Source organism: Podarcis tiliguerta, assembly GCF_965153285.1.
Source record: "Podarcis tiliguerta genome assembly, chromosome: 6".
NCBI lineage: Eukaryota > Metazoa > Chordata > Lepidosauria > Squamata > Lacertidae > Podarcis > Podarcis tiliguerta.
The window spans coordinates 1,654,389-1,680,237 of NC_139539.1; the positions used below are offsets into that span (position 1 = coordinate 1,654,389).

General features: G+C 49.4%; 1 protein-coding gene across 1 annotated transcript in view; it reads left to right on the plus strand.

Moving 5' to 3' along the window:
• Positions 1 to 25,849, plus strand: part of CTNNBL1 (catenin beta like 1) — a 96,379-nt gene that overhangs the window by 14,858 nt on the left and 55,672 nt on the right. Inside the window, exons 2-7 of the mRNA XM_083447438.1 lie at positions 9,350 to 9,535; positions 10,166 to 10,272; positions 14,307 to 14,446; positions 19,166 to 19,263; positions 22,832 to 22,925; positions 24,390 to 24,481. Coding sequence (XP_083303564.1) covers positions 9,350 to 9,535; positions 10,166 to 10,272; positions 14,307 to 14,446; positions 19,166 to 19,263; positions 22,832 to 22,925; positions 24,390 to 24,481 — 717 coding nt within the window. The remainder of the gene's footprint in view (positions 1 to 9,349; positions 9,536 to 10,165; positions 10,273 to 14,306; positions 14,447 to 19,165; positions 19,264 to 22,831; positions 22,926 to 24,389; positions 24,482 to 25,849) is intronic.

The following is a 25,849-nucleotide window of genomic DNA, read 5'->3' on the forward strand; positions in this document are numbered from 1 at the left end:
AGTGCCCCTTTGTAATACAATGCCCCATTTCTTTCCTCAAAACCTTCGGGGCTCTCACCCTCTCCCCTGAGACCTCTGAGCTTATCCTGGGCATACTCATCATTTTCCGTTTCCTCTACCAGTTCTCGTCGCCCCACCAGCGCCGCCCCACACACCCAGCGGTCCTCAGGGATGACATGTCTTTCTTCGATTGCCCCCTCCCCCTCCAAATACTCTGGTTTGCGTGAGAGCGTCCGCCCTGACGTTTTCTGGGCCTGGCACATAACAAATTTCAAAGTGGAATTTGGAGAATTCCTGTGCCCATCTCACTTGTCGTTGGTTGAGTACTCGAGCTGTTCTCCAATACTCCAAATTCTTGTGGTCGGTGCACACTTGCATCTTGTGTTGTGCCCCAATCAATAAATGTCTCCACCTCCGGAACGCTTCGTGAATGGCGAGTAGTTCCCTGTCATACACCGTGTAGTTCCGCTCGGACTTATTCAGCTTCCTCGAGAAGAAGGCACACGGTCTCCACTCCGACGTATTCCTTCCCGGTTGAAGAAGTACCGCCCCTACCGCCCGGTCGGACGCGTCTGTTTCCACTCTCATGGGTTTCCGTAAGTCCACATGCAGAAGTTGTTCTTCCGAGGCGAAAGCCCTTTTCAATTCTTCAAATGCTCGCTCCGCCTCCGCCGTCCAAACAAATTTCTTCTTGCTGCTGAGGCAGTCGGTGATGGGCGCCGTCAAGTGTGCAAAGTTCTTGATGAACTTCCGATAAAAGTTCCCAAACCCCAGGAATCTTTGCACATCCTTCTTGGTCTTCGGTGTCTTCCATTCCAGTACCGCTTGGACCTTGCCTGGATCCATGGCCAATCCCTTGTCTGACAAGCGGTACCCCAGGAATTCCACCTCCTTGGTATGAAACTGGCACTTCTCCAGTTTCACCCACAGCTGATTGGCTTGCAGCCGGCCCAACACTTCTCGCAAGTCCCTCACATGCTGCTCTTCATCTTCCGAATACACCAACACGTCATCTAAAAAGGCCACACAATTCTTGTAGAGCAAAGGTCCCAAGACGTGGTTCATAAAACTTTGAAAGCACGCCGAGCCTGCTTGTAGACCGAAGGGCATAACGAGGTATTCAAATGCTCCCAAAGGGGTGAACATGGTGGTCTTCCATTCATCCCCCTTCCTTATGCGTATCAGATTGTATGCCCCCCGCAGGTCCAGTTTTGTAAAAATCTTCCCCTTCCTCACCCTGGTCAGAATGTCATCAATTCGGGGCATAGGAAAAGCCAGGGGTTCCGACACGGCATTTAGGGCCCTGAAGTCCACTACAAGTCTCGGCTTATCTGTGTTCTTTTTGTCCACAAAAAACACTGGGCTGCCCCCCACCGCTCGGGACTCTCTGATGAAACCTCGCTTCAGGTTTTTGTCAATGAACTCCCTCAACTCCTGCATCTCCCTGTCTGACATGGCGTACAGCTTGCCCACTGGGAGTTGGGCCCCAGGGAGTAGGTTGATTTGACAGTCAAAGGGTCTATGCGGCGGCAGTTTGTCTGCTTCCCTTTCGCTGAATACGTTGCTCAGATCTGCGTATTGCGGAGGCACCTTCCCTTTATTCATTACTTCCATCCCGGCTAGGGTGACTCTGGCTCCTCCTGGAACCTTCCCCTGCTTGCAGTGTTCTAGGCAATGCGCTGACCCAAAGGAGACCACCCTCTGATGCCAGCCCACTAGAGGATCGTGTAGTGCCAGCCAGCTCATCCCCAAAATGATGGGAGCTCCTCCCAAGGTGGCCACATTAAACGCTATCCTTTCGGTGTGCCTTGCCACCCTCATTATCATCGGGACTGTCTGTTGGTTCACTTCTCCTCCCAACAGCTCTCTGCCGTCAATCGTGGTCACCTGCAAGGGGTTACTTAAAGGGATGGTGTGTATCTGGTGCTCAGCTGCAAACTCCTTACTCATGAAATTACAGGAGCTGCCTGAATCCAAAAGCGCCTTGATCTGTAGTGGGTGTCCGTTTGGCAGCTCTAGCAACACCTCTATCACTAAAGCAGGTCTGGGAGGTTCTGGCGTGGGCACTTTCACTGCTCTTTGGCCTGGCTGCTGTGCCCCGACGGTGGCAGCCAGGCGTTGGCTTTTACTTGCTCCTTGCTTTCCTCCTCTTCTCCCCCAACAGCTCCTGCCATCCCTTGCCATTCCTTTCTTTGTGGACAGACTCTGGCAAAGTGTCCTGGCTGTTGGCAGAGATAACATTTCTTGGCGCTCTTTCCCTCCTTCTTCCGCCCTTCACTGAGATTTGAAACTGCGCGCGCCCGCGCTGTTCCAACTTCCATCGGCTCTGCCGGCGGGAAAGGCGGCTCTGGAATGTCTGGAATGCGGAGCTCCCTCCAACGTTCTCCTTTCCCTTCCCGCCTTTCCAAAGCCCTCGCTTCCTGGCGCGCTCCTATGGCCAGCGCGGATTTGGTCAGCTGGTCCATAGACTCCGCCCTGGGGGCCCGGGAAAGTTCATCTTTAAGGGCCGAAGAAAGCCCCTCTTCGAAAAGCATCTGGATGGGTTCCGCCGATAGGTCCCACCCCAATCTATGAATCAACATAGTAAACTCAGTCCAGTACTCACGGACAGACCGGCTCCCCTGTTTGCAAGCCATTAACTGCCTTCGCACCACTCCCTGCTCAATGTCACTGGAGAACATCAGGTCCATGGCACGAAAAAACTTCCTCGTGTCCTTTAGGATCTCATTATTCGCTGCCATCAGGGGTCTAACCCAGTCCTTCGCCCCTGATTCGAGATGGCCAATTACAAAAGCCACTCGCGATTCCTCGTCGGGGAAGTCATCAAACTGCAGGTTGAGAGCGTATTGCATCTCTGTTCTAAAGGCATGATAGTTTCTGGGGTCCCCCCCGAATTTCTGCACCAATCCTGGCATCTTTCTGGCGAGCGGGGTGGTTTTCTCCTTCCCCTTTTCTGCATCCTGAGCCCTCCTCTCCTCAAGCCTCGCCGTTTGCAAGGCAAGCTGGATCTCCAACGCTCTGTACCTTTCCTCCAGGCTTGGACCCCCTCCAGCTGCTCCTGCTCCTCCGGTTCCGGCTGGGTCGCTCATGATGCCTCTCCCTGCACAAGCTAGCTTTCGGTGACTTTCGGATTGCTGTGATGGGATGATGAGCTGCTTGTGCGTAAACTGCAAGTCCCTCAGAGATTGATCAAGTTTTCAAACCTCTGCCTGTGACGGAGCCCCTCCAGCATGGCTGCGTCAATCGCTAGCAGAATCCGAAAGTGGTTGCTTTCGGAATCGTTTCCAACATAAAAACTCCTTAACGGAAACACGTCTTCTGGACTCTCGGCGTGACAGTTTCCGGCGAGGAATGGGTGTCCCTATAGGAGTCCTGAGACCTCCCCGCTGTTTTCGCTGGAAGCATCTCTGAGCCATCCCTCCGACTCACCTTCCCTTGAAGTTCCTGCTCTCCCCCTACTGGTTCCCTCTTCAGCTGCTGCGTCTCTCTCAACCTCAGTGAGCCTTTGCACCTCCTGTCCTTCCGATGGCAGTTCCCTGACACAGAGATATAAACAAAGGCACCCCCATAAAGAACAAAAGGTTGACCTTAACGGACTGCAGTAATTCAAGGACCCCCCCCCCATTTACCGCAACCCTTTGATCCTCATCTGGGGCCCTTCCTTGTGTTCTTCCTCCATGAGAGGTCCGGACGACGGTGACATCAGGACGGGCCTTGTCTGTAGTGGCTCCCCACTGGTGGGATGCTCTTCCCAGGGAGGCTTGCCTGGTGCCTTCACTGCATATTGTTAGGTGCCAGGAAAAAACATTCCTCTTCTAGACCCTTGACCAATGAAACAATCTATAGCCTTTTAAAAGTATCTGTGGGAGGGGGGTTGTTGTTACGTTACGCATTTTGTGTTTTGTACTGTAAACTTGCCACCTTGCGATCTTTGGATGAAGGGTGTGTGTGTGTGTAACTGTATACATTTAATTAATAGGAATCATAAATAAAAAACCCCATGGAGGGCTGAGCATGCTCAGTGGTCTCCAGAAGCCACAGAGCATTGAGTGCTGGCTAGAAGATGAAAATGGACGACTGGGGATGGGTGTGAACTAACCAGCTCGAGACCCTGACAGAGTTACAGCCGGGAGTGTCCTGCAGGATTATTAGCCGCAATATTTTGTTGCAGTTCCTACTTTAGTATGTCAGGAATCCATAGATCTGCTCTGTATTTTAATTTCCTATTGTCTGTGTTCATCCTGGCAGCAGTGGTCTAGCTCATTTCCTAAACATCAACATTTTTTTTAACAGTTCCATCAGCTGTGGGCTTTCATGAACGGTTCTAGTCTGTGGGTTATATAGCAAATATGAGAAACGTTCAGCTTAGTTGAGGCTCACCCTCCTAACCTGTAAAAGGGCCACCTGCAAGTGTGTGTTTTTGCCGCCACTGGAAATGAGCGGTGCTGGAATAGGATCCGGTGGCTCTTGCAGCTGAAGGCATTTCTTGAGAGGGCTGCTGTCAAAAGCTCTCTTTTTGCTGTCTTGGCAAATAAAACAAGAATGGAGCACGCGCACACACGCACATATATACACACACACACCCCTTCAGCAAAATGCCAGGCAGGGAAATCTTGAGAGTCGCCTGGTTCTTTAATCTGTTTCACATTCCGCAAAGTGGATGCTTGTCTGCTTTCTCATGTCTCCGGAGGCAACAGGAAAAGCTGTCTTGACAGACTTTGATGTGGAGTGTCTGATCTGCAGGAATTCTGGTGCTGCTCCTCTCCAACTCTGCCAGTCTGCTTATTGTCTCCATTATGGCCCAGATGGCCAAAGCAGAACTTCCAAGCAGTGCTGCGTGTACCAAAGGTGGCTGCTCCTGCTTCTCTGTGGCCTGGGGGGGGGGGGGCAGTTTGCTTCTTCCTCACCTGCATTTGCTCCCTTGTTATGCCTCCTTGCGTTGCTTTCCAAAACGGAACAAATGGGAAGATGGTGTAATGAGGGACCACTTTTTTCAGGTGACCGTCTCGCCTTCTTCTGTAGCTCCAAGGTTTGTCGGAAAGTTTGGGGTTGCTGTGCTTGCTGGAAGACAGTGGAATAGTTGCCACGGTAAACACAGTATGTCAGAGTGGAGAACCTGCATTGCGAAATGCCCTGGCCAGTATCCTGGCAGAGCTGCATCTTGGACCAGCTGCCATTTCCAATCTGCCCCACGTAAAGGGCATTGTAATGCTTCATCCAGTGTACAACTAGTACATGGGCAGGTGAGGTCACATCAGTCTCTGACTTTTGTCTTCTGGGTTTCTGGGTGTTTTCCTGTTGTTATTCTGTCTCTCGCAGCTACAATAAACCTACCATTAAAATTATGGACTGGTCATTTCTTTGCCAGAGGGCAAATCGGCAAATTAAGCAGGGGATCAAATACTCTCCCCACTGTATTATCTTGAATTGTGCTTATGGGGCAGTGGGGAGCCATTGCAGGCCCCGGGGCACCTTGAGGCTTTTGGCCCACTCTCTTTGCGCCAGCCTGCCCCCATTATGGAGAATGGGCAGGTTCATCCCTTCGGAGTTTATGGCGGTGAGAAGCCTAGTCTCTCCATGCAGACAGAGCTGTATGCATGCAATTTCTTTTCTCTGTGCTCACTTGTTAGCTAGTATGAAATGTACCCTTTAGAAATGCCCATGAATTTTCCTCTGCAAGGCAGCTTAATTTCCTAAAACGAAAGGCTGGGGGGTGGGGGAAGTGTTTAGCTCTTGCTCTACCTGACACTGCTTATTGCTTTTGAGATGCACTAGAGAAAAGCAGGATTGAAGGCAGGCTGGCTTAACACAGGTGTTAGAAAAAAGATTAAGAGGTTGGAAAGATATCGCTGGAGATTTGAGGCTCGCTTCCTGAAGTCTCTCTAAATTGACAGCTAATAGGTAGTTCTTCTTGATGGCTCTTTCCAGCTATATTCAACCGGCGGAGATCCACGCACAAAGGGAGCCCTTTCACTTCCAAAGATTCATTTCACATTTCTTTTAACAAATGATTTCTGAGCTCCACGGTAACAAGGTTATTTTGCTTTTGCACCATGCAAAGCAGGCACTTTGCTTTTATTAAGCAGGCTTTATTAATTCATTTCCAGATTCTTCTCCCCCTCCCCTTCTCTCCCCCCCCCCCCGGCTTCTTATTCTCCATTTCCAATCACACCAAGTGGCTGATGAAGAGTTGCCAGTCGCTAGAGCTAAGCTCCTCAATTCACTCTTCCACTGGAAGGAGCTAGGGATGACGGACTTCTCCGAAAAGAACTGATTCGGGGAGCCAGTGCTGCTGTCAACAGGCCCTTGTCTGGTCACCTGCGGCAAGTTGCAGCTGCAGCAGATCAGCCAGAGAAGCATTTGCGAGGCTTCCAAAGAGCTTTTTAAAGAGCCATTGAAATGCCACAATATGTATAGATATATTCTGTGTTGATGCTGTGGCTAGGAGAGCACAACCCTTTCCTGGGGATCCGCTCCCCAGCTGAAAAATTGGGCGGATGTCCCAGGCCCTCACAAAATTGCCCGTCTCTAATAGCATGCTGGGTGCTTTAAAAGTTTAGTAATTAGAAATGTATGGAACTTCTTGCGGGGGGCGAGGAACAATCTGTTAAATGGGTTTCCAGAAGAACCTCAGCCTGATGGTCAGGATGAAAGCGCTCTTCTTTCTCTTTTTGAGGCTATGAAAAGGAGGATCCCAAGGTCTGCCCCCCCCCCCCCCAATGATCTCTCATAGCAACCAGCTGGGTGCTTTTGGGAGGCCAGACAGAGAAATAGCATCTTTCCCCTCTTGTTTCTCCCCAACGTTCAGAGGTGTATTGCCCTTGAATATGGAAGGTTTGTTCTTTGAGACAGTTTGGGTGACCTGATCACTCATCTCCCTGTTGCAGTATTGATGGCTGTTTTACTTTGACATGGTTTGGCTCCCTGTTGGTGATCGTTTGATACTTCCTTGACCTGGTCCCATCCAGAAGTTTCAGATTGCAACTTCCATCACTGCCGCCCACATCACTCCCAACCGGCGCGGCTGTATGATGCTGAGTCTGATGGTGGTTGTAGGTCAAAACATCTGGAGGGCACCAGGTCGGGGAAGGTTGTCGTAGAGAGACTCCTCCCGTGCGCCTTGGGATCTGCGCATCATAGTTTTTGTCTAGGAATCCAGTGGCGTTCGGGTGCCAGTCGGTTGGCAGCATTAATAATTACACTCGAGGCACTTTCATAATTTATCCTAATGACTCCGTTACTGCATATTAGAGGAGATTTCTCCCCCCGCCTTCCCCAGTTGAGGTCGAAGCAGATCGTAACTGCCGATAATGACATCGATTGCAGGCTCGGAGGAAATGGAGTTGGCTTTGTAGTGGAGTTTTAATTTAGCAATTGTTCTGGTGATGTAGCCCTCTTCTATGGTACATTACTCTGCGTCCAACCAAACGGTGTGCTCCCCTAGCCCCTCATTACGGCTGCAGTCTCATTGCTTTTTAATTAAAAAAAAAATGGAGGGAGAAAAACAAGAACCGGCAGCCTTAGATTGCACGCTGCCTTGATAGGCAGAGTCGAAAGCAAACGCTTGTAGCCATTTCAGAACTTTCAACTTGCAATTTCAAGCTGGGTGCGAGAGCTGTTCCTTCTCAAGGAAACGGAGCTTAGCGGGGCATCTTTCCTGCCAGAATGTTTTTTCGCCCCTTAAGTGGAGCTGAGTGAGGGCGGAATTACATGTTGCTTCCATTAAGTGCTTATTTCCAGACTTCTGTTTGCCCAAGTAAAGTGCAGGCAGGGAAAGAGGGGCATTTAACTGGCAGCAGGAGCTGCTTGCTTGACCTTTCCAACAGGTTCCTATTTTTGCTGCTACGCCCCTCCTCCTGCCCACAAGACCTTTTGCTCTCCAGCTGGACCCTTCCCCTCTTTTTCTCGTTCCAAGGCAAATGCCAGGTTTGCTTTGTAACGCTATGTGCACCTCCAGTCTTGGCACACCTCCTTTTGGGGCACCGTAAACTGAACCGGGTCGGTTTTCCCTGTAGGCCAAGAGCGTCTCTAATCACAAATGCAGTGCTGGGTTGCAAAAAGTGCTTCCCCCACAGCACTTCCAAACAGCTGTGGTTTCTGGGACTGAATGTGGGGTGTTTTTTCCCTTGCAGCTGCAATGTATGTGCCTTGATCGGCTCTGCTTCATGCCAGTCCCTGCCACTGAAAGGGTCTAGTGCAGGGGTCAGCAAACCTTTTCAGCAGGGGGCCGGTCCACTGTCCCTCAGACCTTGGGGGGGGGGGGCGGACTATATTTTGGAGGGAAAAAATATATTAACGAATTCCTATGCCCCACAAATGACCCAGAAATGCATTTTAAATAAAAGCACACATTCTACTCATGTAAAAACACGCTGATTCCTGTACCATCCATGATGTTTGGGCCGGATCTGGTGCCCAGGCCTTAGTTTACCTATTTGTTATTGGTATGAGATTTCGTGTGCATGCAGGTACCTGAAGAAGTGTGCATGCAAATGAAAGCTCACACCAGTAACAGACTTAGTTGGTCTCTAAGGTGCTACTGGAAGGAATTTTTTTATTTTGTTTCGACTACGGCAGACCAACACGGCTACCCACCTGTAACTGCCTTTCCATAATTAAACCACACTCGATGTGAAAAAAAGTACACAATTACAAAAATATAATGAAAGTAATCATAAGCAGTAAATAAAATGTCTCAATAAGCGCTCAGTAAAAAGACACAATCTCCATATGTCATGTTAAGGCCTTACAAGAGAGATGCAAGAAATCAGTACCAATAGCAGCAAAAGGTAAGCACCTCCAAAATTAAATCTTGACCCCACCCCAAGAGTCTCTGGGCACTGTGAGCCAGGAGGTCTTGTGAGACGCACAGCAAAGATGGTCTCTGGCCTGTTCAGCAGCTTCACCCTTTGTAGCTGGATTGCCCAGGCATCTCGACTTGCCCTACATCGCGATGGAAGATCCTGAACAAGTGGGGGGGGGAGAGCTTTGTGTCTCAGTTCCACTTGATTCCCCAATCCCAGCAATTCCCACCTCTACCTGTATGGGAGGATTGATTGGTTACTTTTTAAATTACCGCTACAAATGTTCACATACATTTATAAAATTGGTTGTGATGATATTGCAGCAATATATAAATACATTTAAACATTAAGTAAACATTAAGAAATCTGGGTGCCTAGAGGGAGGATCTCTTGTATGTATCTGGACTTTATAAAGCGTGCCAATGTGTCGAGAGCAACCCTTAAAAGAAATAACCATTTGTTTTTTTCACTTTTGCCTGTGTGAGGGAAAGGGATGGAAGTGGGTTCTCTTGGATCATTATATATATATTTTTCCCTGTCCGCAGCCGAACAGAGGGACAAAACGGCCTCGTGAAGATGAGGAAGATGATCTCAAAGTGCGGCACAAGCAGGGCGTTGCGCGGGAGCGTGGCCGTCACCGGGAAGAGGAGGCGCCTGTGACGGAGGAGACGGAGGACGAGAGGAAGAAGGTCCTTCATATCATTGAGAAGGGCGAGGAGGAAGAGGAAGAGGTACTTTTCTCACGAGGAGGCTGTGCTGCCCCTCTTTCTCTGGAAAGCAAAGGCACGTGAATTCAGTGTACAATGGTTTGTGGTCTGCAGCAGCATGGGATGAATTTCCATGATAGCTGGATGGGAGCATTTTGTAGAATCATAGAACTGTAGAGCTGGAAGGAACCCCAATGCAGAAATTTGTGCCCTTCAGTTTTCAGCTTAGTAAATACCCACTTTTTTTGCGGATGCTGAATTTCCTCTTCGGTTGAACAGCATTTTGTGCATATGTGGAGGAGATAAGATTTGAGTTGCACCCCTTCCTTCTGGACCCACAAGTGTACTTCTTCCTCTCCTCTCTCCCCCCCCCCCCCCCCCGCAGCAGGCACAAGATATTCCATGGGGCTTGGGAGCTGATCCCACTCTATTATCCAAACACTCATGGAGGGCTGCCCTTTCTGTTGAAGGTTTGGCGGGGGACAGAACAAGGCTTGGGGGTTGAGGAGAGACATTTAGCAAGCTTGCTTCTGTGTAAGGGTTGTAAAGGGAGGTGGGGGTGGGCAGGTGGGGAGACTGCACAACTTAGAACCAGTTCACAGCTGTTGGATTGTGAGAGTCTCGTAAGATGAGTTAATTTGTGTGTTTGGCCAGGAGGAACCTCTGGACGAAAGCTCCGTGAAGAAGATGATCCTCACTTTTGAGAAGAGGTCTTACAAGAACCAGGAACTCCGGATCAAGTTCCCTGATAACCCAGAGAAGTAAGTCTTGGAATGATTTGGCTTTTTTTTTTTTGCTTCGTCCAACGTACTCAGGTTACTAACTCGAGTTCCCTATTAACAAAAGGTCCGGCCGAGAGAGACTTCAAGCTGGTGGATAAGTCTTTGTTGCTTTTTAATGCAGAGAAACCTGTTTTGCAGAATGAGAGCTGGGCACTCGCAGGCTTTTAACTGAGACCTCTTTATACTTTGGAAATAAGCCTTCAAAGTCAGGCGGCTCCTTGGTTCAGAAACAAAGCTCTCAGCAATTTCTCGCGGATCCAGTGGCTTGTGAATTCGATAGGTCAGCTTCTGTTCTTGCACATGATCTGGCAAGCTGTTATTCAGTGCAAATCTGTACAGCGAGGCTCTGCCCTGCTGTCGCTTGGTGTCAAGAAAACAGACCTGACCAGAGGGATGTGCTTTGCTTTACATTCTCATCATGCCACATATAGCTCAGAAACAGCGTTTGAAATTAGCAGGAGGGGCTTCACTGAAGCTCAAGTAGCATTTAAGAAAGCTATATAAGGCAGAAAGTGGCATGAGCTAGTACAGAAACCGGCTGAGCATTGAGGCAAAACACTATGGCTTCATTTTGAAGTATTGGTAGTTAGACAGATGGCTGTACAACCTCTGCTTAAAAACCTCCAAGGAAGGAGAACACACCACCTTCTGAGGGAGTCCGTTCCACTGTTGGAACAGCTCTTACAATCAGGAATTTCTTCCTAAGGTTTAGTCGGAATCTCCTTTCCTGTATGGATTGGATACCAAAAACAAGCTTGCTCCTTCTTCCTCCTTGAACACTTTTGAGCTCATGCTTGCTTACAGCTCAGTTTTCTCTCTGTCCACCTCCTCTCAGTCAATTATTCTTTTATTTCCCCTTTAAAGAGCGTTCAAAGATCTCTGCCTACTCAACATCTTCTTGTAATCCTAAAACAGCCTTAAATGGCAGGTCAGTTATTATCACCCCCATATTACAGATGGGGAAACTGAGGCTGCAGGAGCTGTTTCCCCAAGGCCACCTACCTAGTGACATAGGTGAGATTTGAATCCGGGATTTCCTGATTTGCAGCTCGGTCTCTTGCCCCTTAGATGCTCCAGCATCTCCTGTGCTCCAGGGTCCATAGAATCATAGATTCTTTTTGCATGTCTTTTTGCATCCCGCATCTCCACTCTAGCCTCTGACAGGCCTGCTGCACTCCTTGTAAGCTCAGCCTAGGGTGACTTTTGTTGCCTGCCAGGTGCCTGCTCACCTGCACTAGGTTCCCATCATTATTTTAGCATGTACTCTGGACTTGCCAGGTTGCCTGAATGGCACTTCTAGCCATTGGACGCTGCACCCAGGGAGCTTTGGGGTGAAGGGAGGAGAAGCTCTCCATTCTGTGGCAGGAATGGGTTTTGCTGCTCTGTTGCAGACCTTTCTGAGTGGCAGTTTCTTACGGACCACGAACCGTTTCCCCTTCTTTGGGGCTTTTGCATCAATAGCTCTCCCTTCCCGCAGCTGCTGTCACCGTACATCAGCCCTGCCGGTTATCTTGGCCACCTGCTACCCTGCTTAGCCTCTGCTGGCACTTGCTCTTTCTCAGTTCCAGAGCCCAGTGAAAATCCAGATCTCTTGCGGCCCATCAGGCCGTGTTTGTGTCCCCTGAGAGCATCAGGCGGGTGTGCTGAGGCTGAGCTGCAGCTCCCTGCTTCCGCTGTTCCTCCCAGCTGGTGAATTGCAAGCAGTCGATCCATGCCGGATCCCCCAGGGCACCCTGAGCCTTTCTGGAGGGCAGAGTTTCCTTCAAGTGTGGAGAAAAAGCTGCTTAGCAGAACGCCTTGGACGGAATTGATAGGGTCCCAGTGGGCGAGTTAAAGGCAGTGTGGAAAAACAAAACGAAACCCCCCTTTGCTCCGTGGGCAGAATCACAATATTGTATCTGGTTCAAATTTAGTCTCTGCCAGCGGTGTGCTTGCAAGCCTTACTTGCTGAATTTCAAACAGGACTTTTTGTTTGGCAAGTATAATGGCACCAAAGCACACGGGGAAGATGGATGGTGTTTTTTTAAAAAATGTTGTTAAAATACTGCATGGAAAAATAATCACATTTTAACTGGACACTCTCCAAGGCAGTCAGTGTCCCCAAAATAGCAGGCTTGGACTTCGCAGTCCTGTTTGTGGTAGAAGGCAGTTCTGAAGACATGCAGTGAGAGGAGGGCCCTTTCTCTTGTTTGCGCACAAACATCTCCTGCGGATCAATATCATAATAGCCCAAAGTGTTGGACCTGCCGGCATCCACACAAAAGAGCTGGGCTGAGCCGTTTGGATTGCCAGTTCCCAACCCCATGGTATAAACTGGATGCATTTGGAATTTGTATAATTAATTTACATCTGAAGCCTCTCTCTTAGGAATGCTCAGGATGAGCTGAATATGTGCCATCATTTTCGGTGGGTGTTTTTACAGCTCTAAGTATGGGGTCTTGTGAAAGAACAACGTAACGTTTTTTCTGGGTCCTGGCAAAATGAAAACCCAGCAAAATCTTCCTCCAAACTCTGCTTTGCTTTTTGCAATATTGAAATGGCCTTTGAGAAGTTCTGCGCCCTGTCTCCTTTACTTTCCAATTGAAGTTAATAGAATGTGCACTGCATGTAACTTACTGATCAGTCGTCAGCAGCAGCAGCAGCAGTGTTCTCTGTTCAGCACCTTGGCACTTGGTGCCCTGATATGGGCAGTTATGCTGATGTGCGCAGTTTTGGCTGATCAGGTCTTTGCCACAGTCCTGTAGCTTTCAATTTCACAAAATGCCTGGATCCTTCTTGCATGCTTTCTCTTCTAAATGACAGAGTTATAAATTAAATTTTGGGGATTGCTGGAACACAGAAGAGCCCACAAGGTAGTCTGGTGGCTGTGTGGGTGGATGGGGGTGGAGTGGGGGGAGGTTTCCAGGGTCTGCATAAACAGGATCTGCTGGGTTTGGGATTTGGGGAGTGTCTTTGGCCATGATAGGAAGGGAACTCCTGCAGGCGAGATGGTGGCCGTGTGGGCACCCGACATACACCTGGCTCCACTTGTCACTGCCTCCGTGAGAGCAACATTCAGCTGCTTACAGTCTAGAATGTAAGTCTGAGCAGGGTTAGGTCTAGAGAAATGAGGGAAGGCGAGGGTCAGGAAAATGGGTGAAGGTTGAGAAGGGAGATAAGGAAATCCAAGAAGCTTCGGAAGAATATGGAGGAGAAAAGCACCAGCAAAACCCGTTATCAATGAGGCCAAGTTCTAATGTACAAGAGTATGGTCTGACCACAAAACCAGTAAGAGCCAGTTAAGGAGTAACCTAACAGCTAAATGCTAGAGTGAAAAAACAGTTCCAAATAAGGTACAAGGAGGGTTCTGATATGTACAGTAATAACAACATCGGGTTGAGTAAGTGTTTCTAAGGATTGTGGTTGGCTGAGCGATGGGGCAATGGGCCTGGCAGAAGCTGTTTGAGGAGAAGATGAAACAGCCAAGGGGACACACATCTTGCCTATATAGTTTGCATTCTAATGGAGAGCTCTCTTTGGATTCTGCCCTGTAATGTATTCCTGAAGAAAGTCTGAGCAGTTGGGAACTTGGTGTGCATCTCTGTACATGAGCCCACAAAGGGAATTTGCCCCACATTGGCTAGTCCAGGGCTGCAGAATGCTGCCTATTTATTAAGCATGTTTATGGAAGCTTTTAATGTTTGATGTATCACAGTATTTTAATATTCTTTTGGCAGCTGCCCAGAGTGGCTGGGGAAGCCCAGCCAGATGGGCGGGGTATAAATGGTAAATTATTATTATCATTATTATTATTATTATTAAGCCTTAGGGGAAGAGGTGCATCAAAGGATGCTGGACTAGACACACAACAGGTCGGCCTTCCCTCATCCCCTTCCTGTTTCCTTCTTTTCTTTGGGGTTTCCTATGGGCAGTGAGATGGCAGCAGCCATATCTGCCCCAGGGGGCACTTAGCTGGCCGGTGGGCCATGGACCTTTGCTGGCCCTGCTGAGCTTTGCCTTGCTTCCTCCTGCAGGTTCATGGAGTCTGAGCTGGATCTCAACGACATCATCCAGGAGATGCACGTCATCGCGACCATGCCGGACCTGTACCACCTGCTGGTGGAGCTCAACGCTGTGCACTCCCTCCTCGGGCTGCTTGGCCACGACAACACCGATATCCTTTCTGGGGTGGATGAGCCAGGCTCTGCTGTCAGTGCTCCCCCCCCCCATAGTTCTGGTTTCCTGCCGCTGCCCCTCTCTGTGTATTACCACTCACAGCACAATTGGGATTCTCGTGAGAGTCTGAAGCCAGGCATGCATGCTTAGAGCAGCCTGCTGTGGCATTGTCCCTCGGCTTCAAAGCCAGCGGGGGGACCTTGGGCTAGAGGGAGCGTGAGCTGTGCTGATAGGATTGATGTTGCAGAGGTCAGTCTTGGCAGGGGAGGAACCCAGTCTGGGAAAAGCAGCAGAAGAAGAAGCAGACCACGTCTTGGGAGCAGGTGAGACTGGGAATAGTAATTCAAGGCTGCAGAGAGCACAGTGTTTCTCAGAAGGTGCAGACACATGCTGACAGCTGCTAGGAGCCACAGGTGAGAGTTGAGTGCAGGATGGGGACCAAAGGTGGACAAAGGACCCCAGAAGGAGCACAGCATGTTCTTCATCAGAAGTACTACCCCCTTTCCCCCCACATCCCACACCAAATGAAACTATGACTGTCTTAGAGCTTGGTCTGCTAGGCACAGAAGTGCCATGGCAAAAGGACTGCAGATGAGCAGGCAGGCTGAACACACACACATGACTTGTTTATAAGGATTTTCCAAAGTTCTGAGTCATTTAAGGATGACCCTGTTGCAGTGGGAATGTTTAATCGCAAGTTGGGCAGTGTGTGTCCAAAAGGTGCAGACCAGATTCCTCCATGAAAATGAACGTGGCTTTTGTGGAAAGCTTTTCCCGTGAGCTGCAGCGCTCCAACCTGTGACTGTTTCTCATCTGGCATTCAGAGCAAGACAAACCCTTTGCTCCTGGGTTAGCGGGATTCTGTATTAGGCTTTTTGCTGCTTACTCGCCTCTGCAGAGAACAACGTTCTGCAGATCAAACCCCGCTGCTCATCTTCTCCCTGGTCTGGAGTGGGAAAATTGCGAAGTCAATTGTCTTTGGTCCCGCTGGCTGGAGTGGTGAGTGGGCCAGTCACAGGAGACGGGGCATTTTTGGTGGTGGTGCCTGTGCTCACAGAACTCCCCCCCCCCCCCCCGGTTGCTTAACAATAACATCAAACAACCCTGCAGGAGAAACCTGTAGATAAAGGCTAAATACATCTTTATTTGTTCAGATATACGGTTTGGAGAAAAATGCTTTTTCGGTGGCTCTAGAGATGATTGTGTCAGTTGCACTCTGTTAAGACTTGTGGGTTTGTGGTTTTAATTGTGTCTTACTGTTGTGCTGCTTCACTTGATTCAATTTACGTTAGCCACCCTGTGCTCCAGTTGCAGGGAGAACAATGAATGAGTATTAAAGCCCAGCGAGTGCAGCAAAGCAGGAAGCGCCTGCTGTGCCTGGCCATCTCTGTCACCTTAGTTCGTGGCAGTGCAAAGCTTTGGCCGGAGACGAGGTTTGCGGGCAGCTTGAGAGTGGCATTTTGTACCCAAAGGTCAGCATGGATTTGTCATTCTCGGGGAAAAACACAAACAGTGGGGGGTTTGGCTGGGACTTGGTGGTCTTGCTTGCGCTGACCTTTAAGAGGAAGGAATGCAGAGTGTTGTGTCTCTCCAGCCCTGAGAAGCTAATGCCTGGGAGTGACGGCCACTGCTGACGACTTGTCAGAATATCCATCGCTCAGCCCTGCATCGAGCAAAGCGGGGTCATCCTGTATCTGTCATTTAGATTGGGGGCAGAGGCTCGGCTGGTGACCTGCAGCCCCCCTGGGGAAGGCGCCGTTGCCAAGAGCTGCCGGAACTCCTCTGAAATGTTGGAAGGCAAAGCAGGAGAGAGCAAACCGAATCCTTAGACTTGAAACGCTGCGTTTTAGCAGAAGTGAGAATGCAAGGATCATTTGAAGTGAAGTACCTGGGCAAATGCGGCTTTGTGTAAAGTGAGACCAGAGAGATGTTTTGAAGGCTCCCCCCCGCCCGCCCCCCGAAAGGAGTGCTAAACTGAGCTGGCTCTTCACACTTGATTTAAGGTTGGTGCTTTGGCAGGAGGAGGACGGAGAGGCGAGGTGGATAAAATCCCCAGCGATAAAATTAATTTGTGGACAAGGCAGCTCCTCTGCTGAACCAGAGCCAAGGATGCGAGGAAGCGGTAATGCTCAGGTGGTGGCTTAAATTAGCAAAGGCTGAGAGCCTCCTGGGAAGAGAAGCTGCTTCCTTCTCCAGACCTCTTCAGCCCAGCTGGCAACATCTGCAGCAAGTTGATTCTGAAAAAGCTGCCTCTTAATGGAGAGGGATTGCAGACTTGAAACAGGCCTTGTGTGAGCTTGAAATTTTATTTTGCAGCGATGGCAACTGGAACGCAGAAGAGAGTGCTCTCTCTCTCTCTCTCTCTCTCTGTGTGTGTGTGTGTGTAGCCAAGCTGAGGCTTGAGGGCATGGCTGACAGAGACAAATCCTGCTTTCCTTATCCCCTCCTTTTCTCCCCCTTTGGCCTTTCCAAGATGAATTAACGGCACAGGGACTTCAGCATCTTCTTGATTCCCTACCTGCAGAGCTGTGCACAAAGATATTTATCCTGCTGCATCCCTCAAGGGCCGCAGTTTACAATGATAAGTTAAGCCCCCACCCTGATAAATCTTGACACTAAGCCGCACTCTCTGATCCACCCAGATAAGGACTGCAAGCTAAATATCCCTTCTCCCGTTCTACTTGCCCCCGTTCACTAGAAAGCCAGCTTTCAGATGCTTCTCTTAACAAAAGTGAGGGAGGTGTGCAAGGTGGAAGAGAGTTCGTTACATGATGGAACAAGTTTCAGGATACACACACGAGCCCATGACTTGCCTGTTTGGTATGCTGTTGATTTGATCAATAGAACCCTCCTGTTGATCCCATTGGGAACTTTGAGTGGGCTGGGAGGCTGCTGGCGGAGCCATCACTCCAGCATATAATATATTTTATTTGTTTATTGCATTTCTATCACACCTTTTGTCTTGGAGTTTCTACCTCCCCCTGCCCCAGAAAGCACAGCCAGGGTGTTCTCTGAACTGTGGAGCGCTCTCCTCACAGATTTGCTTCTGACACCTAATTGATTTAACTGATTTACACTGTACTTTTAAATAGTTGTAGTCCTCTCTGGGACCCCATTGTAGAGGGCCAACAACAACATATCTAATGAATAACAGCTACAACTCCTCTTTCCTGGTGGGCCAGAGAAAATATTCAATATTTATGAAGTAGGCTTTGTGGGCTCGACATTCAGCAGGGCCTTTTTTTTCCTGCTGCAAGCGGCTTCAATCTTCTGTGGAGAAGTGACAACTCTGATGCTGCGCTATGTTGGGGAGCCTGGCCTTGGAGACCAACTATACATTCCAGAAGGAGGGAAAGGAGGAACACGAGATGAAGGCAGTGAGCTTTCTCTGCTGCCCTAGGAAGTTACTTCAGGAGGCCTCTATGTAGGACACCTCAAAATGCGGGTTTGCCTTTTGTGATGTGCAGAGAATAGGTCAGGATTGATCGTCGCGTATCGGAGAATAGTCAAGTAGGCCTAACGAGCGGGAATGTTTCTGACGGAGCTGCACTGCGGTTTAAAAGATCTATCTGTTACATAAGCCCTGAGTTACAGGTTTGGGAACAAGAAACCAGAAGTTTGGAAACCAGAAGTTTTTGTGGGCAGCAGCATCCTGGCCCAGTTGAGCATGGCAGCCTCATTAAGAGTCTGTTTGCTTTCAAGTTCGCAATGGCAGCATGACATCCACAGATTGGATTTTTGCAGTGCGCTGTTTTCTGTGGACCTGCCCACAAAGTCTTTGAAATTATTCCCAAGTAAGATAGCAAAAAACAGGGAAAAAGGGATGGGTTGACCCCAGAAGCTGTGAATTTTGTAGGATGCCTTGGCTGTCAGATCACCTCCCTTCCTTGTCAGTAAAATTAGGGTTGCTGTCCATACTAGATTCTGTGATTCTACTCTGCCTGTGTGACATGCCCTGCAGCCATACCCAAATGGTCTAGCTTGCTGCCTGCTAATTCAAACACGGGTCCTGGTACCTCGGTCCCCTGCTGCTCCCTGGACAGGTGTTGAAGATAAATGGGGCTATCAAGTCTAGGGCAGGTCGTAACCCCAGGAGCAGCCAAGTGGTGTTGGCTAGAGCCATAGATGTCATGGGCCTTGCAGAGACTCTGGGCTGTCTCCTGAGAAAAGGGGGAGTCAAAGAAACTGGAGGGCCAGGTAGGATTGCAGATAAACTCTAGCCACGAACAAAATGTTCAGCCACTGCTTCCAAGCCACAGCTAAAAAGATTAATCTAAATTGGCTAACAGTCACTTTCAGATGCAGTTACTGCAGGCAGCACCTGGCGCTCCCAGGCTCCCCAGCACCACTTCCTAGCCAGGTGTCACCCTTGACAGCACTTCTTTCATCATCGCCAGAACCTTTGATTTGTATGCCACTTTCCCATCGTTGAAACTCTGTTTGAGGCAGCTTACAACATGAAAAGATTTGCCTAATTACAAAAATATAACAAAAGCAATCACAGGCAATGAAGAAAAAGCATGTCAAAACATACACCACCAAATAAAGCAATTGCCATGTTGGTTACTGACTAACTTAAGTACTGGAATCTCGTTTTGCAAGGGGTCCTGTTGTGGTTGCAGTGTCTGTGTGCGCACAGCGGAAAAGGGGTGTCTTCATTGCTACTGCAAGCAGCCTTGCCTACTTGGAAAACCTGGCGTTCCTTAACGTTCTGTACATGTGTCTATAGCTGTGGTGGATCTTCTGCAGGAGCTTACAGACATCGACACCCTTCATGAAAGTGAGGAAGGAGCTGAGGTCCTCATAGACGCGCTGGTGAGTAGCCCCTTCTGGCCAGACCACCTGCCTGGGTGAGAGCCCCCTGTGGTTGGCTCTTGGCTTGCATTTCCTTGTAACACCAAGCCAGGATTTTCTTACGATGGCCATACACAATCATCAGTTTGGTTGCAACTATTGAGAGATGAACAGTGCTTTCAAAGGCAAGCACTCAGCTTGAAAGAAGAGGGCCAGTGTGCATTGCCATTTGCTGTTCTCGTGAGAGCATGCCAAAAGCCTCACAGGGTGAGGCCAAGAACCCACCTAGTCCAGCATCCTGGTCTCTCAGCTGACAGCTGGACCTGGTGGGCCCTGATTGCAACACCCCTCTCCTCACTCGTGATCCCAAGCAACCTGGAAGGGAGCACAGCGTCTGAATACGCTCTGAACAGCGGGTGGAGAAGGTCAGCCATTGTGTCTAGCAGCCAGGGATACGCTTCCCCTTTTGAAAAATGGTTTCTCCACGGGAAATCTGGGGACAGAAAGGACTAAATTGGAATATGAACGAGAATTGCGAATATCCTTGGTTAGAGACAGGCATGCTTCTGAATACCACTTATGGGAAACCACAGAAGGGAGAGGGTTGCTCTTGTTCTCAAATCCTGCTTCTGGGTTTCCCTTTGGGGCATCTGGCTGGCCCCTGTGAGAACAGGATGCTGGGCTAGGTGGTCCATTGGCCTCATCGAGAAGGCGCTTCTGATGTTCTGACGTTCCCTTCTTCCTCCTAAACTTCCGTTTCTTCCCTGCTGAGCTCCCCTTCCACCTCTCTCCTACAGCCCCTCTCGTTTCGCAGCAAGTGATGGTAGGCAAAGAGGCTGACATAGTTGAAGGGTGCTCCTCCTGCACTGTGGGAAATGCATCCATGCCCTAATCAGAAGCTCGCCTTTCCCAGGTGCTTTATCTGGGGAGAATTCTTGAGTTTTTGCTGGCCAGAACTGCCAGGCTGAGCGGGCTCTATGGGGCTGTGCTGGAAGGGACTCCAGGCCAGCTGTCAGCGCTAGTGCGAACATCTCAATGTGAGCCTTTCCACCCTCCGTTTCGAGGGGAAGGGGTTGCTGCGCTCATGAAACACCTGGGCTGCTCTGCGGCCTTTTGGCTGCTCTGCGGGGGTGGAGAGGGCAGGGAGCTGTCAGTTTGGAGGAGCAGAGCAGCGGCTGCACACTTCTCCCCGGCAATCTCTCCTGCCTCTCCGTTTGTGATGTTACCTTCCAGAGGTTAATTACCGTTGCCCCAAATGAGTTCTTCTGGCTGGCCTCTGAGCTTTTTTAATTACCGGCTCTTCGTTACAAGAGCCGGCCGAATGAATGAGATGGCAAGGCTGGGTGGGGGTAGGGGGGGAGACCAGAAGTAGGTGCAGAGGCTGTGTTCTGAATCTGTTGCGCAGAGAAGCAATAAACCCGGACAAAAGCTCCTTTTGTGCCTGCTCCTTTCTTCCAAGCCTGCTGACAATAGCCAGGTTTCGAGAGTGCTTTATTGTCTACCTTAAGCGAAATGGGTCACGGTTGACTTCTGAATGACTCCCCTTTATTTTACGGGAATAATTACTTTCTGGACATTTGAGCCAAGGTCACTGGATTGCCCGCTAACGTGATTTCACACCCCACGAGTGTTGTGGTGTTCTGACATCAAATTGTGAGGGTGCTCTGGTCCGTGGAACTGGATAGGGTATCTTAACGGACCATCTAGTCAGATCTGCTGGAAGGGCAGAAGTTGGTCATGCTCAGCTCTGTCCACATGGTTAGATTCCAGGGGATGCTTTCTTGAACGATTCTTGTGCCAGCAAATCTTCAGGACGGAGCATCAAGGAAACTCATGACTTACTGCATTTATTTATTGAATTTATACCTCACCTTTTCCTCCGAGGAGCTCAAGGGGGTGGACATGGTTCTCCCACCCTTCATTTAATCCCCACAACAACCCTGTGAGGTAGGTTAGACTGAGAGGCAGCGACTGGGCCAAGGTCACACCCAGGGAGCTTCATGGATGAGTGGGGATTTGAACCCTGGTCTCTGTCAGGAGTGCGTGCAGGAGCCAGGCCCTGGGACCAGTAGGGCTTTGCAGGACTGGGGCCTTCCTGAGTTTGTTCTGGGGAGGCAAGGCGCAGCCGCACAGGGGAGGCTGCTTGGTAACTCACAGCACCTGGTGGCAAGAGCTGGGAAGGGATATAAGGTCAGCATTTCCCTTTGGCTCTTTGCCACAGCAACTCGTTTCCTGCCTTGCTACGTTTGGCTTCTTGCTTCCTGATCTTCAGACCTCGGCTTCTTGACTCCTTGCTTCTCGACCCCCGGACCCTTGACTTTGTGACTCCCTGCTTCCTGACCCTTGGTCCCCTGGATTCTGGACTCTTGTTCCTGCTCCCACCCCGCCATCTTGCCCCCGGTCCCGACGTCCTCAGCCAGGACTTTGATTGCCCGTAGACCGGACCGTGACAGTCTCCCAGGTCTTAGTCTGACACGAACCCCCACACCATTACTGACTCCCCTTGCTTCAGGTCCATCCCGTGGACTCCTACCCACCTAAGAACTCAGGGTCCTATGGATTGTCCTTGCGGAGCCTAAACATATTGTGTTTAGGTTTTCCCACCCTAATGTTCACCCGCAGGGCTGTCAATGGCTCTGCTATTCCTCCACAGTTGGAGGCAGCAGAGCTTCTCAGTACCAGTTGTTGGAACTGCAGGAGGGGAGAGGGCTCTTGCGCTTGAATCCTGCTTGTGGGTTTCCCACTGGGGCATCTGGTCGGCCCCTGTGAGAGCAGGATGCTGGGTAGATGGGTCCCCTTTGGTCTACCCCAGCCGGCTCTTCTTACATTCTTAAATCCAGTAAATAATAGAAATAAACAATGAGAACCAGCTCAGTGAAATCGGTTGCAGCATAATAGCAGATGTCTTGGCTTGCCGAATTGTGCTCAGAGTGAATGTTGTTCGTGTCCAAAGATAATTTTAATCAGATAAAGTTGCCTTCAGCTGCATTCGTTGTGTAGGCTACATCATAAAAGGCAGGGAGTGATTGCTTGGTGTGTGTTCCCCCTCCCTCCCCCTTCTGAAAAGGCGGCATTTCTTCCCTAAGGCTTTCATTATGCATAATTGCTGGCCCTCGGATTCTGCCCCAGCCCCTCAGCAGGCGAGCAGGACTGGAATCCCGCTCCATCCGCAACTGGCAATTGCTTTCAAGGCTGACAGGCAGCTGATGCCCAGTTGGGTTGTTCCGCTTGGCACTTTGGAATTCGGGGAGATTATAAGTCAATCAAGGCATGATTTAGGGAATAGCAGACTTGTGACAAGGTTCACATTCTTCAGGTGTTTTTCGGTTGTGTCTGACGTAGGAAAGTTGTCCAATTAATTACGGGGAAAACACTGCAGTGGAGTTTAAGGGGGGGGGGGGAGCTTTGAGAGCCAGCTTGTTCCTTTATCAGAGCGCATCTCACTGCAGTGTTGGTTGTTGTTATAATTATTATTATGTTTTGACTTCTGATTTTCCACCAACTCCTCTGCTTTGCACTGATTTCTGCCACCCCCACTCCCTTAGGAACCCCTCTCCTAACCTTTATGTCTCCCTCTTTTGTGGCTCAGGTTGATGGGCAGGTGGTTGCCTTGCTGGTCCAGAATCTGGAGCGCTTGGATGAAAGTGTCAAGGAGGAGGCAGATGGTGTCCATAACACTCTGGGTAAGGAGGGCTTGGAGGGCAACCTCTCATCGTGGACCCAGACAGCAAGGACACAGATGTGTGTCACTGTTTTATAACGTTCATAGAGCTCCACGTGGTGGATCTCATTTGAGAGCAGATGTACCTGCTGGTGTCGGGGTCTGGGAGCAGGTCTTAGAGTGCAGCCAGGCCTTTAAAATGTCAGTTGTGCTATCTCTTAGCAGTATATTTGAAGGCAATCAGCTGACTAATAACTCCATCGCTCATCTTGTTCCATAGCGAGGGCTTCCACGTAACATTAGGAATGTAGGGACATACCTTCAGCCATCCATTATTGAGTGGAATTATGAGGTGTATCTGCGACTACCCTGCTTTCATTCACACTGATGTTTCCCTCGCAGCCGGGTGCTGGAATCAGATGACAATCCACTTAAGCGCCCTGTTTCCTTGGAGCAATCTCTTAAATCGGCTCCACCACAATATAATGGCCAGCAGCCCCTCTGAATCTGTCATCTTCCACTCAGTTTAAAAAAAAGGTTGATATTTTGCTGACTAGATATACCTGTAGAGGAGATAAGAGGGAATGAAAATGCCTGAAGACTTGGTGCTGGAGTCTGGGAATCTGAAATTCCTTCTGGGTGCAATAGCTATTGAGGTGTAGATGTGGATAGATGAAAGCGGAGTTTTGCAGCTGGGGGAGTAGCGGGGGGTGCAGGAACTTGAGGTTCTTTCTCTCCCACCGTGTATGGAGAGTTCTTCACTTTATTTGGATGCTGGAGAAGGAAGTTGCTTCTCCCCATAAACAGAGCAAGCAGCAACCAAGAAATGCCTTTTCCAGACACAGAATCGCGCTTCCTGGGTGACATTGCAAAGAATGACCCCAAAGTAATGGCCCTTGTGTCAGAGCTGGTTGGTTTGTCAACAGAGAAAAAAATGCCACAAAAGCAAAAGACCCTCTGCTATGTAAGGCTTTTTACCATTTCAAGAAGAGCAGCTGGTGGTTTAGGGTTTTTTTTTGGGGGGGGTAGGGTGTGTGTGTTCATAATTATGAATTCTGGTTTAAGCCTGGATATTTATTTACTTTTTAATTTTTGTTGATTTATTAACTACCCCAAAAGTGCAATCTTAACGAGATGAAACCCCTCCCCACACCAAGAATCAAAAGTTTAAATCATAAAGTGTCCCAGCTCCGGAGGCAAATAGTTCAAATATAAAGAGCAACTCCAAAGAGGGATAGTAAAGTATTAATTCATACAGAGATTCCCTTTACAAATAATAAAGATTTATAAAATATGAAAGTATTCTTCATGTGTGAGTTCTGTCCTAATCGAGAATAAAGTTTCTATATGGTATTAAATGAGCCAGAAATTTGCGTGTACTGTGACAGCACTGAGTCACCATGTGCCTTAATATCTGTAAAAGAAATAAAACCGTGCCGTATCTTTCTTTTTCTTCCCTGTCCCTTCCCCGCCCTTCCTTCCAAAGCTATCATTGAGAACATGGCAGAGTTCCGGCCAGAGATGTGCTCAGACGCTGCCCAGCAGGGCCTCATGCAGTGGCTCCTCAAGAGGCTGAAGGCAAGTCACCCAGGCTTCTCCTGGTTCATGCGCCAGACACTGATTTTAGCACCTCTTGTCCTCCCTTTTTATTGCTCTCCCTGGTTAGCTCTCAGCCTGTGGTGCAAGGAGGGAGCTGCAGCCCAAGACAGCTGTTTCCTTGCCAGCTCTTATCCCGCCTCCAGGGCCTGAATAGCTGCACCCAAGGGTACTAAAGGAGCTTGCAGATTTATTCTCAGAGTCGATAATATTTGAGAATTCTTGGAGAACAGGCGGAGTCCCTGCAGGCTGGAGGCAGGCAAATGTTGTCCCCATCTTTAAAAGGGGGGAAAGACTTAGGTACTGCCGACTGACCGGTCAACTTCACATTGATACCAGGAGAGGTCCTAGAACTTAGTGCTGCCTCCAGCTGCGGAGGACAGAGCAGAGCCATCTTGGCTGGGAGCCATCGGCAGCCCTCTCTGATTCCATGAACTTGTCCAATCCTCTTTAAAAGCCACCTGAGTTGGTGGCCATGCCTGCCTCCTGTGGCAAGGAGTTCCATAGTTTAACTCTGCGCTGTGTGAAGAAGTGCTTTCTTTTGGGATGACGAGGCAGATGAAGGCAGTGCCCCCCTAGTCTGCGCTGTCCTTGTCCTTTATGCCTTTCCTTTCACATAATCTGGCTGAACCAGGAATGCTCAAGGGCCCAGTTTATCGTTTGAGGAGAGCCATTGTCCTTCCATCTTCCCCTGCTCTCTTGCTGCCACAAGTCCCCTTGCGCACTCCTGTAAGGAATATGCCGCCTGCTGCAGAAACCCATAAATGTTCCTCTGTGACCCTATGCACTTGTTAGCAGAAGCAATTTGTAATTTGCTGGTTGCAGGTGATAACAGAACTTACGTTTTCTGCTCTCTCCCCCCCCCCCCCCCGGCCACTATTCTAATTTTATTCTACGCAAGTCTGTCTTGAGCATAAAACTGGTCCCTGCTTTGTAATTATCCTGCTAACTCATAGAATCATAGAATCATAGAATCATAGAGTTGGAAGAGACCACAAGGGTCATCGAGTCCAACCCCCTGCCAAGCAGGAAACACCATCAGAGCACTCCTGACATATGGTTGTCAAGCCTCTGATTAAAGACCTCCAAAGAAGGAGACTCCACCACACTCCTTGGCAGCAAATTCCACTGTCGAACAGCTCTTACTGTCAGGAAGTTCTTCCTAATGTTTAGGTGGAATCTTCTTTCTTGTAGTTTGGATCCATTGCTCCGTGTCCGCTTCTCTGGAGCAGCAGAAAACAACCTTTCTCCCTCCTCTATGTGACATCCTTTTATATATTTGAACATGGCTATCATATCACCCCTTAACCTCCTCTTCTCCAGGCTAAACATGCCCAGCTCCCTTAGCCG